The 13,871-nt window shown below is 44.6% G+C and overlaps 1 protein-coding gene across 2 annotated transcripts in view; it reads right to left on the bottom strand.

Moving 5' to 3' along the window:
- The window catches only part of PRKCA (protein kinase C alpha), a 428,415-nt gene that overhangs the window by 19,249 nt on the left and 395,295 nt on the right, over nucleotides 1-13,871 (bottom strand). For both annotated transcript variants that reach the window (XM_063080317.1, XM_063080316.1), the window contains exon 15: nucleotides 1,471-1,578. In XM_063080317.1, the coding sequence (XP_062936387.1) occupies nucleotides 1,471-1,578 (108 nt within the window). The remainder of the gene's footprint in view (nucleotides 1-1,470; nucleotides 1,579-13,871) is intronic.

The raw sequence follows: 13,871 nt of genomic DNA on the forward strand, positions 1-13,871 counted from the left end.
AACTGACAAACATGACATTGACAAAGACAGGCCTTTCCATAGAGATTTTCACGATAAGGAAACAGGGAAATAATTTGAACCCATGACAAAACATAATAAGAAGAATTTAAATAGGCTTCTTTATACGCTGTATTTTAGAGCTGCCATTCTATATGTGCATCTGGTAAAAAGGCATGCAATCACTAAAAATCATGTATATTGGAAATATCACAGTCTGGTATCACATAAGATGCTATAGCAAGCATCACATACCTATCTATTGTCTGAAACAAAATATTATCAATCAAAAACTCATGGATTAGGAAAAAAATGCCATTGCAAGGAGGGCAGCTAGTTAATTTCAACATGCTCTTGCAGGACATAGAGGCAAGAGCAACTATGAGCTCTTTGAAGGCATGAGCCAATGCTCCCTGATCTTAGCATCTCTTCCAAGGCCTTGCCCCTGAAGATACGTAATAAATGCTTCCCAAACAATTGATCTCCCCAGAAAATGTTGAGTGTGTTGTACTCCATTTCACTAAGTCTGGAAATAATTTTGTGACTTAAAACTTGACCATTAAAAATTTGCCAGGTCACAACTAGCAATTCCATTCCCAGGCATTTCCTCGACAGAAATGTGTTCATACGTTCACCAAAACATAAGACCCAGAAGGTTCATAGCAGTTCTATTTGCAATATCCCCAATCCAAAGTGAAAACAACACAAATGCCCACCAGAAGCAGAAGGCATAAATAAATGGAGTTGTTTCCACAGTGGAGTTATGTTTCCACAGCAATGTGAAAGAAGGAACTCCAACCACACCCAGGAATGTGGATAATTGACCATCACAATGCTGAGTGAAAGAAGCCAGGCCAGGGAGCACCCATGGCAAGATTTCACTTCTGCAAAGTTCAAAATAGGCAAGACCAATCCATGCACTTAGAAGTCAGGATACTGCTTATCTTGGAGATGGGGTAGAGACTGTAAGACAGGACAGGACGGGGCTTCTAAGGTGTTGGGAATGTTCTGCGTGCAAATACATGGGTGTATTCACTCTGTGGAAATTCATTTATCCGTACGCTGATGATTTGCACCCATCTCTCTATGTATGTTACATCTCAAAACAAGAGGAAAAAAAACAAAGACCTAAGACAGACCAAATGAAGCAAGAGACGAGAATACTTTTCAAGGGCCTGTGATTACTTCTGGTAATCCCACCACAATTTCATTAAATGGAATGGAATCAAAACTACAGTATGATTAGGTGACCGGGCCAGAGTCCCAGGACGTGTTGGGATTTCAATTCATTCTCCCAGCCTCTGCTTTTCCCGCTATGCCCTGCATGTTACCAAGCCCTAGCCCTCGATGGCTGAGAAGCAGCGGCATGGGTCTGTGGTGTTTTCTGCCATTTCACTTGGAAGCAGTGGGGGAAGGCATTTTCCCTGTTGACCCTCTTGGTACACGATCACAATAGGATCCAAATCTACTTACTCCTTTGCAGATGGAAACAGCCTCCTTGGACAAAGATTTTGGATAGGAAACGTTGTGCTCCATTATAGACTGAAACAATTCGTCTTCATCTTCACCATCAAATGGAGGCTGTTCCAGAAAAAAGAAAGATGGGAAAACATTTAGGCAGAGTAATTCACTAACACGACAGCTAAAGATCCAATTCAGCACCAAGAAACAGACCAAGCTTCTCAGCACACTGCAGCCTGCAGTTAGCTCAGTTAACTTGCAGGTTTATTTGATTATCTTTAATTAGGTTGGTGGTTGGGTGTTTTTCACTTTTCCTCCATCCCTTTAATTATCTGGGCAACCCCAAACAATCTTTAGGAAAAATGCTTTTGAGTGATGTTTTTAATGATTCACAAATAAATTATGATTAATCCATTAGTCTTTTAAGTATGTGCTAAAAATCTAATTATGATCAAGTTATGTTACAAATGGCTTTGTGTTCAGAAGGTGGGGGCAGATAGAGAATGCTAACACCTCCACTTGGGGTGAGGAGGTCTTCAGAGCAGGGGCAAAGAGGATGTATCCAGCCCAGGAGCTCACACTGGGGTCTTCTAACCCAACAAGGAGGTACTCTTTAGGGGGGAACTGCTGCCTGCATGGTGGCAGTGATGGGGTTCAGTTTCCACTGGACACCTCCCCTGTCCTCTTCTACTAGGTTTACAATTGCCACGCTGAGAGAGTGAGGCATGGTGGCACGGTGGGAGGTCACAGCTTTGAAGTCAGGCAGATATGGGCCAGAATTCTAGCTCTACTTCTTCCTGGCTGGGTGTTCACAAGCAAGTGACTTACCTCTTTAAAATAGTTTTCCATTTTGCAAGAAGGGATTTCTGGTGAGTGCGTAAATCACCTGGTGTTTTGTGTTGTAGCCAGTAGGTCCCCAATGAAGGGTACTTGGCATGCGGTATTGTTACTAAGGCAGAGGAACTCTCTGAGAGGGGCTTCAAGAATCCTCCAGGCATTAAGACCCATCTCAGGATGCCTTTCAAGCTTTTCCCTCCAGCAAATTCCTTAATGTTCCCTTTTGGCTCAGCTAACCCTGAGCTTAGCATGAAAAGGCAGACTAGGGGGTTGCCCCTCTACAGAATCTGTTTAATCTTGCTATGTTTCCTTCTATGGAAAAGAGGAGTCAGTCACTTCGGCTGATGTGGTTAGGTTTAGATAGTGACAGTGTTGGCTTAAATGTCAACTATATCGTGGATAAAGGTAATGGTGCAGTAGTTGGCAGGATATCCCATGTTGTTAGACTTTTCCCCCTTAGTGAGACAGATCAATTGAACCAAAAAGATCCCTCCCCGCAACCACTGCTCACTATTCCTCTCACACCAAGACCCGACCTTAACCCTGAGTCAGAGCTGGGTGTGGGGTCAGTACACGGAAGCCACACCCTCTGAGCAAAAGACACCAAGTCTATGAAGAACCCCACCTTGGGACCATTTGTGGGAAAATGGAGGCCGGGGTGACTGGTGCCACTTAACATTTTTTAGGGGTCTGGAAATATAAATAAATGGGCCTCTTTTCTGGCTGTAAGAGCCTGGTATAAAGCATGTTTAATTTTGTGGAAGCGTGCAGGTGGGTGAGAACTAAGCTAGCCCACCTGTGAGCTACTCAGGGCAGGGCAGGGCAGCCTGCAGGGGAGCCCAGGCAGCAGAGGGCTCTCTGTGTCAGCGTCACTTCCATCTACAGAGGACAGGGCAGAGCACGACAGGCTGCGGCTGCAGTGGAGGCCAGGCCTACTGTCTGCCCTTCCACAACTTCTGTGCCCAGTATCACGCAACCTTCTTCTTTTGACCACCTATTACACGACACACACCTCTCATTTTTCCTGTTAAGTGATCCATAAAAGTGGTGGAGTTTTGGCTGAGGAGATTTTCATAACTAAAACAGACATGGCATGGTTTCTGCTCAGGACCTTGAATTGCACCCCCGCAGGGTCCCAGAGCACTCGGAATTCGCACGTTCTCTACAGTGTGAACGGGGCCCTGGGGCGAGCAGGGCAGAGGCTCTGCTTCTGGATCACCCACGGACACCTCACGATAAGGCCCGTGAGGGCCTCTGGTCAGGAAGAAGTACGTAATTTGTGGGTTTCGGTGCAAAATGAAAATGCTGGAACCCTTATTAAAAAACAATTAAGAATTCCCAGATGCTGACCATGGAGCATGACACCATACATGCAGGGCCCTTCTAAGCGTGGGTCCTGTGTGTCTGCCCAGGTGGCACGCCCACAGAACTCGCCAAAGGCTCCTTGATGAGCAGTGACGAAGGCAGTGGCAAGAGTCAACCAGCACCTTCGGAGATGCTCAACCATCTCAGCCAAACGTCTGAGAGACTTTCCGCGAAGGAAATCAGGCGAATCTGCCTCAGGAATCTTCCTCAAGTGGAGCAGTGAAAAAAAGACCAATTTTTAAAAATTTTATTATCTTTATCTCAAAGTACTCTCTACTTTCCCTGTGATTTTTCTTTCTACCCATTATTTAGGAGAGTGTTGTTTAATTTCCTCACATTTGTGAGTTTTCTAAATTACCCTCTGTTATTGTGGTCAGAGAACATTTTCTGTGATCTTAGTCTTTAAAAAAAAGGAAAAATTCAAACAAAAAGAATAATGTTTTGAGCTTCGGCCACGTTATTATCAGGACTTTATTTTTCTTGTTGAATTGTATTTCATTGTATGGATATACCACAATCAGTTTTTTTATTCTCCTGTTGATGAGCATTTGGATTGTTTCTACTTTTGGTCCCTTATGAATAAAACTGGTATTGTTAAAATTTTTTTTAGTTGTACATATTTGTGGGGTATAGTGTGTTGTTTCAACACATGCACATATTATACAATGATTCACTCAGGGAAGACAGCATATCCATCTCCTGAACATTTATCTTGAAAAGATGGTCAAGTCACTGCAGCTGAAGCCTTTTGCCTCCCACACCCTCACAATGTGGAAGACCAGGAATTGTCTGCGGAAGCTTTTGAGCAGGGCGCTGGCCTATCACACCTGTTTAACTGTCTCACGGTGTGGGAACCAGCTTTGCCAGGCGAGCCACGCCCATAGATGCCAATTTCTGAAATGGGAACTACTGAGTCAGGGATTGAGCTCTGTCTGCTGGAGATCAAAGGAGGACTTTCATTGTCTTCTCTGTGCCCCACTGAGGGTAGGACACCCGGATCCTGGAGCACTCCAGAGTATCCTTAAACGCCGATCCTACAGGACATTCCTGGGTCAGAGTTTACACCCTCTACCCCTCTCTGGAGATCTGTATTAACATTTACATTGTAAAGGCCCTGAGAAGTCCTGCAGTAAAGAAAGCTGTTTATCCCTAAGCAAATCATTAGTCTGGGGTTAGAAGGATTCTAAGAGGACCCTTAGGCTCACCTGCTGCAATAAGATTCCTAAGGTACAAGATGTCTTCAAGAAGTTCATGGAAAGATTTGTACTATCTTTTAATTCTATTTTTCCATGAGTTTTTGGAAGTAACCTTGTTTAATAACAAAAGCCACAAGATCAAACACCCTGTGACAGAGCCTCAAGATTCACCCTGCTTTCCACCAGAGGTAACACCAAGGATAGGATTGTCCTGCGACCACATCCCAGGGAGGGACATATTTCTACCCCTCAAGTTTCCTCATTGTGAATCTATTGCCTGGTAAGGGAGGAGAGTGATGGCATGAAGAAGGGCAGCCGTAACACAACAGGAGTGGCACTCTCAGGCCCTTGCTCCATGCCAGGCACTGTGTGGGGTGCTCTGCAGGCATCTCCCACTCAGTCTTCAAATCAATCTTGTGATGTAGGTACGCTTGACACCCTCAACAGCTGAGATCCCTGAGGTTCTGTGCAGTACTTTGGCCAGGGTTACAGAGCGGGTATAGAAGACCAGGATTCCAACCCAGGCATCCTGCCTTTTGGACTTGGGCTCTCAGCATCATGAGCAATGCCACCTCGCCACGCCTGCACTGGTAGCTAGCCAGTGAAGTGTGACCCCAGCACTGCTCCTGGGAGGACCAAGCGGGAGGCACTCAGCTGTGGGGCCACCCAGCACATACAGAGGACTCTAGTGTGGGGCAGGGCCGATCCATATACTGCATGGTATGCAGCAGTGAGTTCTGAAAAGAAAGAGGGGGCAGCCGCAGGGGCCTGTGCTGTTTCAAGTCACGTATCAGTGACTTGTCTCTAGCCTAGAGACCTGGCTTGATTTCCCAGCCCTAATGGATGGGTGGGAACTGGGCTGGCCTCCCTCGCAGCTGCGGGCCTGGTGCCTCTGGAAATACCTGCCCCACTGAAGATGATGTATCTTGGGCAAGAAGTAGAGGAGCAGTTAAGTGCTTCCCCTCAGCTTTGGAATGCCAGCAAATCAAATGCATACGTTTTCCTACTCTGTTTCCTCTGGTGCAAAGATATAGGCTTTATCATCATCATCATCATCATCATTATTATTATTATTATTATTGTGATAAAATACACATAAAATTCACCATCCTAACCACTTTTAAGTGAGTGTACAGTTCAGGGGCATTAAGTGCACTCACACTGTTGTGCAGCCATCACCAGCATCCATCTCTAGAACTTTTTCATCTTTCCAGATTGAAACTCTGTCCCCATTAAACATTCGCTCTCCGTCCCTCCTCCCACCAGGTCCTGGTGCCACCATTCTACTTTTTGTCTCAATGAATTCCACGACTCTAGGCACCTCATGTAAATGGGATTATACAATAAATACAGGCCCTTTTGTGACTGGCCCATGTCAAGATGTGAACTCTTTGTATCTTAACTGTGCCTTCAGGTATCAGCAAGGACAGGCTAGGTCCTGCTGTGGCAACAAACAACCTAGAACATCTCCAAAGCTTAAGGCAATAATTTTATTTCTTGCTGATGCTACATGTGCACTGGGAATCACAGAAGGCTCTGCTGATTGTGGCCACTCAGGGATCCACGCTTCCGGCACTGTGACATCTTGGTCTTGCTGTGGCACAGGCTGGAACAGGGGCCCTGGGGTGTCTTGCACCAGCACACAAGTGCTTGGCACCCTTCCGCTCAGGTCTCATTGACCAGAACTAGTCACATGCACCACCCAATTACAAGTGAGCCAGGAAGTACAGTTCTACATGTGCTAGCTGGGAAGAAGACAAGAAATACCTGGTGAACAGAAGTAATGACAACCATGTTCTAAAAAGCTGCCTGGAGCCCTATTTTAAATTAAAATTATGTAATACTAGGGGCAGGGGAAATCCATGAAAGTAGCATCCACATTCCCTTTACCTAAACACAAAAACTGCTCTGCTTTATATGTGTATTCTTAGGCTTTCTTTTATTATTTTTGAATTGTGCTGCATAACTTGGAGTTTTTCACTGACTGCTGCAAACACATTTTCTCTGTAGCCACCAGTGTTCCCATTCAGTGCTGAATGCCATGCAGGTAACATATCATCACAGACTGATTCATTTGTCCAGGGACACATTTACAGCTGCCTCCAGTGTTGCATTCTAATAACTAATGCCACTATAAACATCTCTGTGCATATCATTTTTTTCTTCTCTTAATTACTTCCTAAGAATAATGTGCCAGGTGTGGGATTCTGTAGCCAAAGCATGTGAATGGGTTTAGGGTTCTTGTCAAATCTCTCCAGGTCACTCCTGGAGCATCTGACCAGTAACTACTTGCTCTCAGGCTTTGGTGTTGAAGGCTGGTCCATGGTGAAAAGTTATAATAATGTTCGTTTTCCTTTCCAGTAATGCTATCTACTTCGTCCAGGGACAAGGGGGGTGACGTGCTGCTGAGGTACTTAGTACATTACCCTTTTGGATTGCTTCTCTCCCTTCTTTTTCCCATCCCCCCAAATCTGGACTCAATGTTCCAAGCTAAGCTACCTGTTAGCAAGTCTCAGGTTAGTGTGAAAACTTTCTGACTGGGTTGTATCCCCACTACTTTAACAATATGTGATTTGTGAGTTTTAAACAGAAAAATGAGGGGTGATGGTTCATACTTTACAAAATGATTCCTAAATCAATTACTAGTAAGTGGTCCTCAAGGGTCTGCCAAATTTATTTGCAGATCACTGATGACCTGGGGTGGGGGTAAATGAGCACCCAGGGATAATTCAGGCTGAAGTTCTGAGATAAATTACCAATTACCGATTCATCAGGAATGAAGACAGTGTATAAATAACCCTGGCAGAAAAGACATAAAGAGGAGAGGCTGCTCGCTTTAAGATGAACACCGTCAACACCTCAAGCCACAATATGCTCATTAGAGTGCTGGGTAAATTCTATTTATGTCCCCAAAGTAATCATATTTGACAAGCAATCCAGGAACCGAATAAAGACTCAGACTCTTTATACGTATCTGCCCCCTTGGCTGCTGACAATAAATAAAGCAAATGAGAAGAAAGTTGCCATAAACTATTTTTTTGCTCATCTTCAGCGCTCCTGATTAAAGAGGACAAGTTTAGACCACAACCCCATCACCAACGTTATAATAATCTTCCTCCTCAGTAACAGCATCTATTCCCTCTCCTGGGTCTCGGAGGTTCCAGCAGCTATGCGGGGCCCTGGGTGATACCTGCAGAGCCTTCATTATCCTTTCTGGGTGGAGTCACAGCCCAGGAGTTCATTTAAATTTGCACTGAGGAGTCAGAGAGGAAGATGAGGCAGGGGCTGTGAAGGAGGAGATGTAGACCCACAAAGGCTCCTATCTGTGCCTGTCACTGCCCCAGGATATGGGTCACCTTTAAGCTGTTATTTTTGGAGAATATCACCATTCTCAATAGAGATCATGAAGATGTCAAGGGATATGAGCAAGGCAGGCTATCAGATCTGAGAAGCAGGACGGGAAATAACGGCAACATGCCGGGATGTTTATGCAGCCGCTGGGCGAGGGCAAGGGCACTCTGCAGGCATGAGTGAAGAAAGCAGGCCTGCAAGGGAGGCCTGGACGTGGGCTCAGCGCTGGCCTGCAAGTGAGGCTTGAAGGAGGCAGCACTTCAAAAGCGGACTTCCCTGCTGGAGTGGAGCATTCCCTGATCTCTTCCCTAGGGAATAAAGCCCCAGGAAGCCTGGGAGAGGAGGGAAGTCAGGGATAGGCAGGGAGGGAGGACTTTCCTGCAGGTCTGAAATTTTGCTCTCCTGCTGGCCAATGAAGAGTCAACTCACGAAGTTTCAAGATGGCGGCGGCTGCGGCGGCTGGCGCGGAGTAGCTGAGGTGGAAAAGGTGGCCACTGGGCCTCAGGCAGCCGGGAAACTTGTGGACCTTCCTCTGGCCATCTCTTAAGGGAGGACTGCTGCTGCTGGCCGGTCGTGGGGGCTCAACGCCACTTTGCCCCCGGCAGGAGAGGCTGCCTCATTTACAGGCAACAGCTTTGAAGTGTGGAGCAGGAAAAGAACTGATTCTTAGCTGCAAAAGTGAGTCTTGAAACAGGGAACACGGCGCCAGGGCTGCTGTGGATGCAGCCAGGATCCCGGAGGCTGGGGCCGCACTGAAGGCGGCCAGCTGCCCTATCCAGGATTCGAGGTTTCAGGCCGGCATTAAAGAAGACTCCTGGGAGCGCCCGAGCGGCGCCGCGACTGAACAGCCCGAGGCGGCAGCGCCGAGAACACGGAAGGCAACAAACCAGAGACAGAGCGAGCGCCCGACCTGGCACAGCACTGTGAGTGATCCCTGGCACAGCTCTGTTCGGGGGGTGGATGCCCACTGCGGCTCCCGGCTCCCGCATGCACACAGGCCACTCACTCCCCGGTGCTGCCTCCATTTTCCCAGGCGGGCAGCTCGGCCATGCTCCTGCGCCCTGCACTGGCCTTTGCTTGGTCTTTTTTGGCGCGGGGCTTTCCGGACCCTGCGGGCCGACCTCCTCTCCCACTCCCTCCACGGTTCTCTAGCAGGGCTGGGGGTGTGGGGCGTCCCGACCAGTTTTGGGAGGGCTAGGAAGTACGGGCGGGCCGACTGTCACTCCACCACACCCTGGACTCCGGCCCCGGTAAACTTCCTGTTACTGGGAGGCAGATACCATCTCTGCGACCACCAGTTTGGAAAAAAGCCTAACGAATTTCTGGTTGGGAATAGTGTGGTAGGAGAGTTCCCAGGTCCGCTTGAACCTGCCGGAGAGCAGGCTGCAGGCGGGCACTAGACTCGGTTTATACCGGGGGGATACAAAGGTGAACAAGACCCAAGAAAGATCTACACAGTGCTACAAAGGCACCCAGAGAGACCGGTCGTCTGTGCCTAGCAGAAACCTGGTAGACTTCCTGGGCGAGGCGGTGCTGAGCAGGGTCTTGAAGGCCCAGCTGATAGGCGAGGGGTGCAGAAGACACGCCCCAACCCAGCACAGTGTGCACAGAGGGGGGAGACGTGCGGCCAGGGAGGCGGAGACTCGACAGAAACCACACACCCAGTGGGGTCGCCACTGCACGATCTAACAGCCTGGGCCAGAGCACACGGAACGGGGAGAAGTCCTGTACAGAAAGTGAAAGCTCAACAGAGATCACACACCCTGTGGTACGTGATCCACCAGCCCAGCAAAGTACAAGCTGACCAGAAAGGTGGATCCCCGGAGAAGCCCAAGACCCGAGGCAACCACACACACAAGACACTAGAGGCCAACTGAGCAGTCACGGTGGGAGCCATACCAAATTGGCAACCACAGCAACATCCTAGTTAGTCATTAGTCTTAAACCGGTGGACTGTGAAACCCCCTGCCACAATGAATAAACACCAAAAAAAAGACACCAGAAATACAAAAAATCAAGAAAGTACACCACCAAAAGTTAATAAATCTCATACTCTAGATCCTATAGAACAAGAAGCCCTTGAAATAACTGACAAGGAATTTCGAGTGATAATTCTAAGGAAACTGAATGAGATACAAGAAAACTCAGCTAGACATCATGATGAAATGAGGAAAAGTATACAGGATCTGAAAGAGGAAATATACAAGGAAATCAATGTCCTGAAAAAAAATGTAGCAGAACTTGCTGAACTGAAGAAGTTATTCGGCGAAATAAAAAACACAACGGAGAGTTTAACGAGCAGGCTTGTCGAAGTTGAAGAGAGAACCTCTGAACTTGAAGATGGGCTGTTTGAAATAACACAAGCAGACAAAAAGAAAGAAAAAAGAATCAAGGACATGGAAGAAAATCTGAGAGAGATATCAGACAACCTCAAGCGCTCAAATATCCGAGTCATGGGTATTCCAGAAGGGGAGGAAAATGGAGATTCCATTGAAAACATATTCAACAAAATAGTGGCAGAAAACTTCCCAGGTATAGGAAAAATCACAGATCTTCAGATCCAGGAAGCTCAACGATCTCCAAACGTATTCAACCCAAAAAGGCCTTCTCCAAGACATGTCATAGTCAAATTGGCAAAACTCAGAGACAAAGACAGAATCTTAAAAGCTGCAAGAGAGAAGCGTCAAATCACCTATAAGGGAGCCCCAATCAGGTTAACATCAGACTTTTCATCACAAACCCTAAAAGCTAGAAAGGAATGGGATGATATTTTCAAAATACTAAAAGACAAAGATTGCCAGCCAAGAATACTCTACCCTGCAAGGCTATCCTTCCGAAATGAGGGGCAAATAGTATATTTCTCAGACAAACAAAAACTGCGGGAGTTCACTACCACAAGACCACCCTTACAAGAAATCCTCAAGGGAGTACTGGGTTTGGTTCCTGAAAAATAACTACCACTGCCATAAAAACCTAAGAAAAATCTAAACCCGCTAGTACAATAAAAATGGCATTCATGAAGAGAAAACAAGCTAACAAAAACACTATCTACAACCTAAGGAACCAACAAACAAAGAAACCAAACAGTAAATCAGAAAGCAAGGAACAAAAGACACCTAAGACAACCAAACAACCAATAAAATGCTAAGAATAAATCAACACCTTTCAATAACAACTCTTAATGTTAAAGGCTTAAATTCCCCAATTAAAAGACACAGACTGGCTGACTGGATCAAAAAGCAGGACCCAACTATATGCTGCCTACAAGAGACCCACCTCACCCATAAAGATTCACACAGACTAAGAGTGAAAGGATGGAAAAAGATTTACCATGCAAACAGAAAAGAAAAACGAGCTGGAGTGGCTATTCTTATATCTGACAAAATAGACTTTAAACTAAAAACCATAAAAAGAGACAATGAGGGACACTACTTAATGATAAAAGGACTGATCCATCAAGAAGACATAACAATCATAAATATGTACGCACCCAATGTTGGAGCAGCCAGATTTATAAAACAAACTCTATTAGACCTAAAGAAGGAAATAGACACTAATACCATAATAGCAGGGGACCTGAACACTCCACTGTCAATATTAGACAGATCATCTAGGCAAAGAATCAGTAGAGAAACACAAGATCTAAACAAGACTCTAGACCAATTGGAATTGGCAGATATCTACAGAACATTCCACCCAACAACCTCAGAATATTCATTCTTCTCATCAGCACATGGATCATTCTCCAAGATAGATCACATATTAGGTCACAAATCAAGTCTCAATAAATTCAAAAAAATTGGAATTATCCCATGTATCTTCTCAGACCACAATGGATTAAAACTAGAAATTAATAACAAACAAAACTCTGGAAACTATACAAACACATGGAAATTAAACAGCATTCTACTTAATGACATATGGGTCCAAGAAGAAATCAAGCAGGAAATCAAAAAGTTTATTGAAACTAATGAAAACAATGATACATCATACCAAAACCTGTGGGATACTGCAAAAGCAGTATTGAGGGGAAAATTTATTGCATTAAATGCTCACTTCAGAAGAATGGAAAGATGGCAAGTGAACAACCTAACACTTCACCTTAAGGAACTAGAAAAACAAGAACAATCCAATCCTAAAGTTAGCAGACGGAAAGAAATCATTAAGATCAGAGCAGAACTGAATGAAATTGAAAACCAAAAAACAATTCAAAAGATCAACGAATCAAAAAGTTGGTTTTTTGAAAAGATAAATAAAATTGACAAACCATTAGCATGGCTAACAAAAAAAAGAAGAGAGAAGACTCAAATAACAAAAATTAGAAATGAAAAAGGCGATATTACAACTGATTCATCTGAAATACAAGGAATCATTCGAGACTACTATAAACAACTATACGCCAACAAATTTGAAAATCTGGAGGAAATGGATAAATTTCTGGACACACACAAGCTCCCAAAACTGAACCGTGAAGACGTAGAAAATTTGAACAGACCAATAACAATAAAGGAGATTGAAGCTGTTATCAGAAGGCTCCCAACAAAGAAAAGCCCAGGACCAGATGGATTCACAGCAGAATTTTACCAAACATTCAAAGAGGAATTGACACCGATTCTTTACAAACTATTCCAAAAGATTGAAACGGACGCAAATCTCCCAAACTCATTCTATGAAGCAAACATCATCCTGATACCAAAACCAGGTAAAGATATAACCAAAAAAGAAAACTACAGGCCGATATCCTTGATGAATATAGATGCAAAAATCCTCACTAAAATACTAGCAAACAGAATACAGCAACACATACGAAAAATTATTGATCACGATCAAGTGGGATTCATCCCAGGGATGCAAGGTTGGTTCAACATACGCAAATCAATAAATGTGATACACCATATTAATAAACTCAAACACAAGGACCATATGATCATCTCTATAGATGCTGAAAAAGCATTTGATAAAGTTCAGCACTCATTCATGACAAAGACCCTCTATAAGTTAGGTATAGAGGGAAAATATCTCAACATAATTAAAGCCATATATGACAAACCCACTGCCAATATCATCCTGAATGGGGAAAAGCTGAAAGCTTTTCCTTTAAGAACAGGCACTAGACAAGGATGCCCACTCTCACCACTCCTATTCAACATAGTGTTGGAAGTACTAGCCAGAGCAATCAGAGAAGAGAAGGAAATAAAGGGCATCCAGATTGGAAAAGATGAAGTCAAACTGTCCCTGTTTGCAGATGACATGATCCTATATATCGAACAGCCTAAAACCTCTACAAAAAAACTGTTGGAATTGATAAATGATTTCAGCACAGTAGCAGGATACAAAATCAACACACAAAAATCAGTAGCATTTCTTTTCTCCAATAGTGAACGTGCAGAACGAGAAATCAAGAAAGCCTGCCCATTTACAATAGCCACCAAAAAAATAAAATACTTAGGAATTGAGTTAACCAAGGAGGTGAAAAATCTCTATAATGAGAACTACAAACCACTGCTGAGAGAAATTAGAGAGGATACAAGAAGATGGAAAGATATTCCATGCTCTTGGATTGGAAGAATCAACATAGTGAAAATGTCCATACTACCCAAAGTGATATACAAATTCAATGCAATCCCCATCAAAATTCCAAAGACATTTTTCTCAGAAATGGAA

Source organism: Cynocephalus volans, chromosome 16, assembly GCF_027409185.1.
Source record: "Cynocephalus volans isolate mCynVol1 chromosome 16, mCynVol1.pri, whole genome shotgun sequence".
Taxonomy (NCBI): domain Eukaryota; kingdom Metazoa; phylum Chordata; class Mammalia; order Dermoptera; family Cynocephalidae; genus Cynocephalus; species Cynocephalus volans.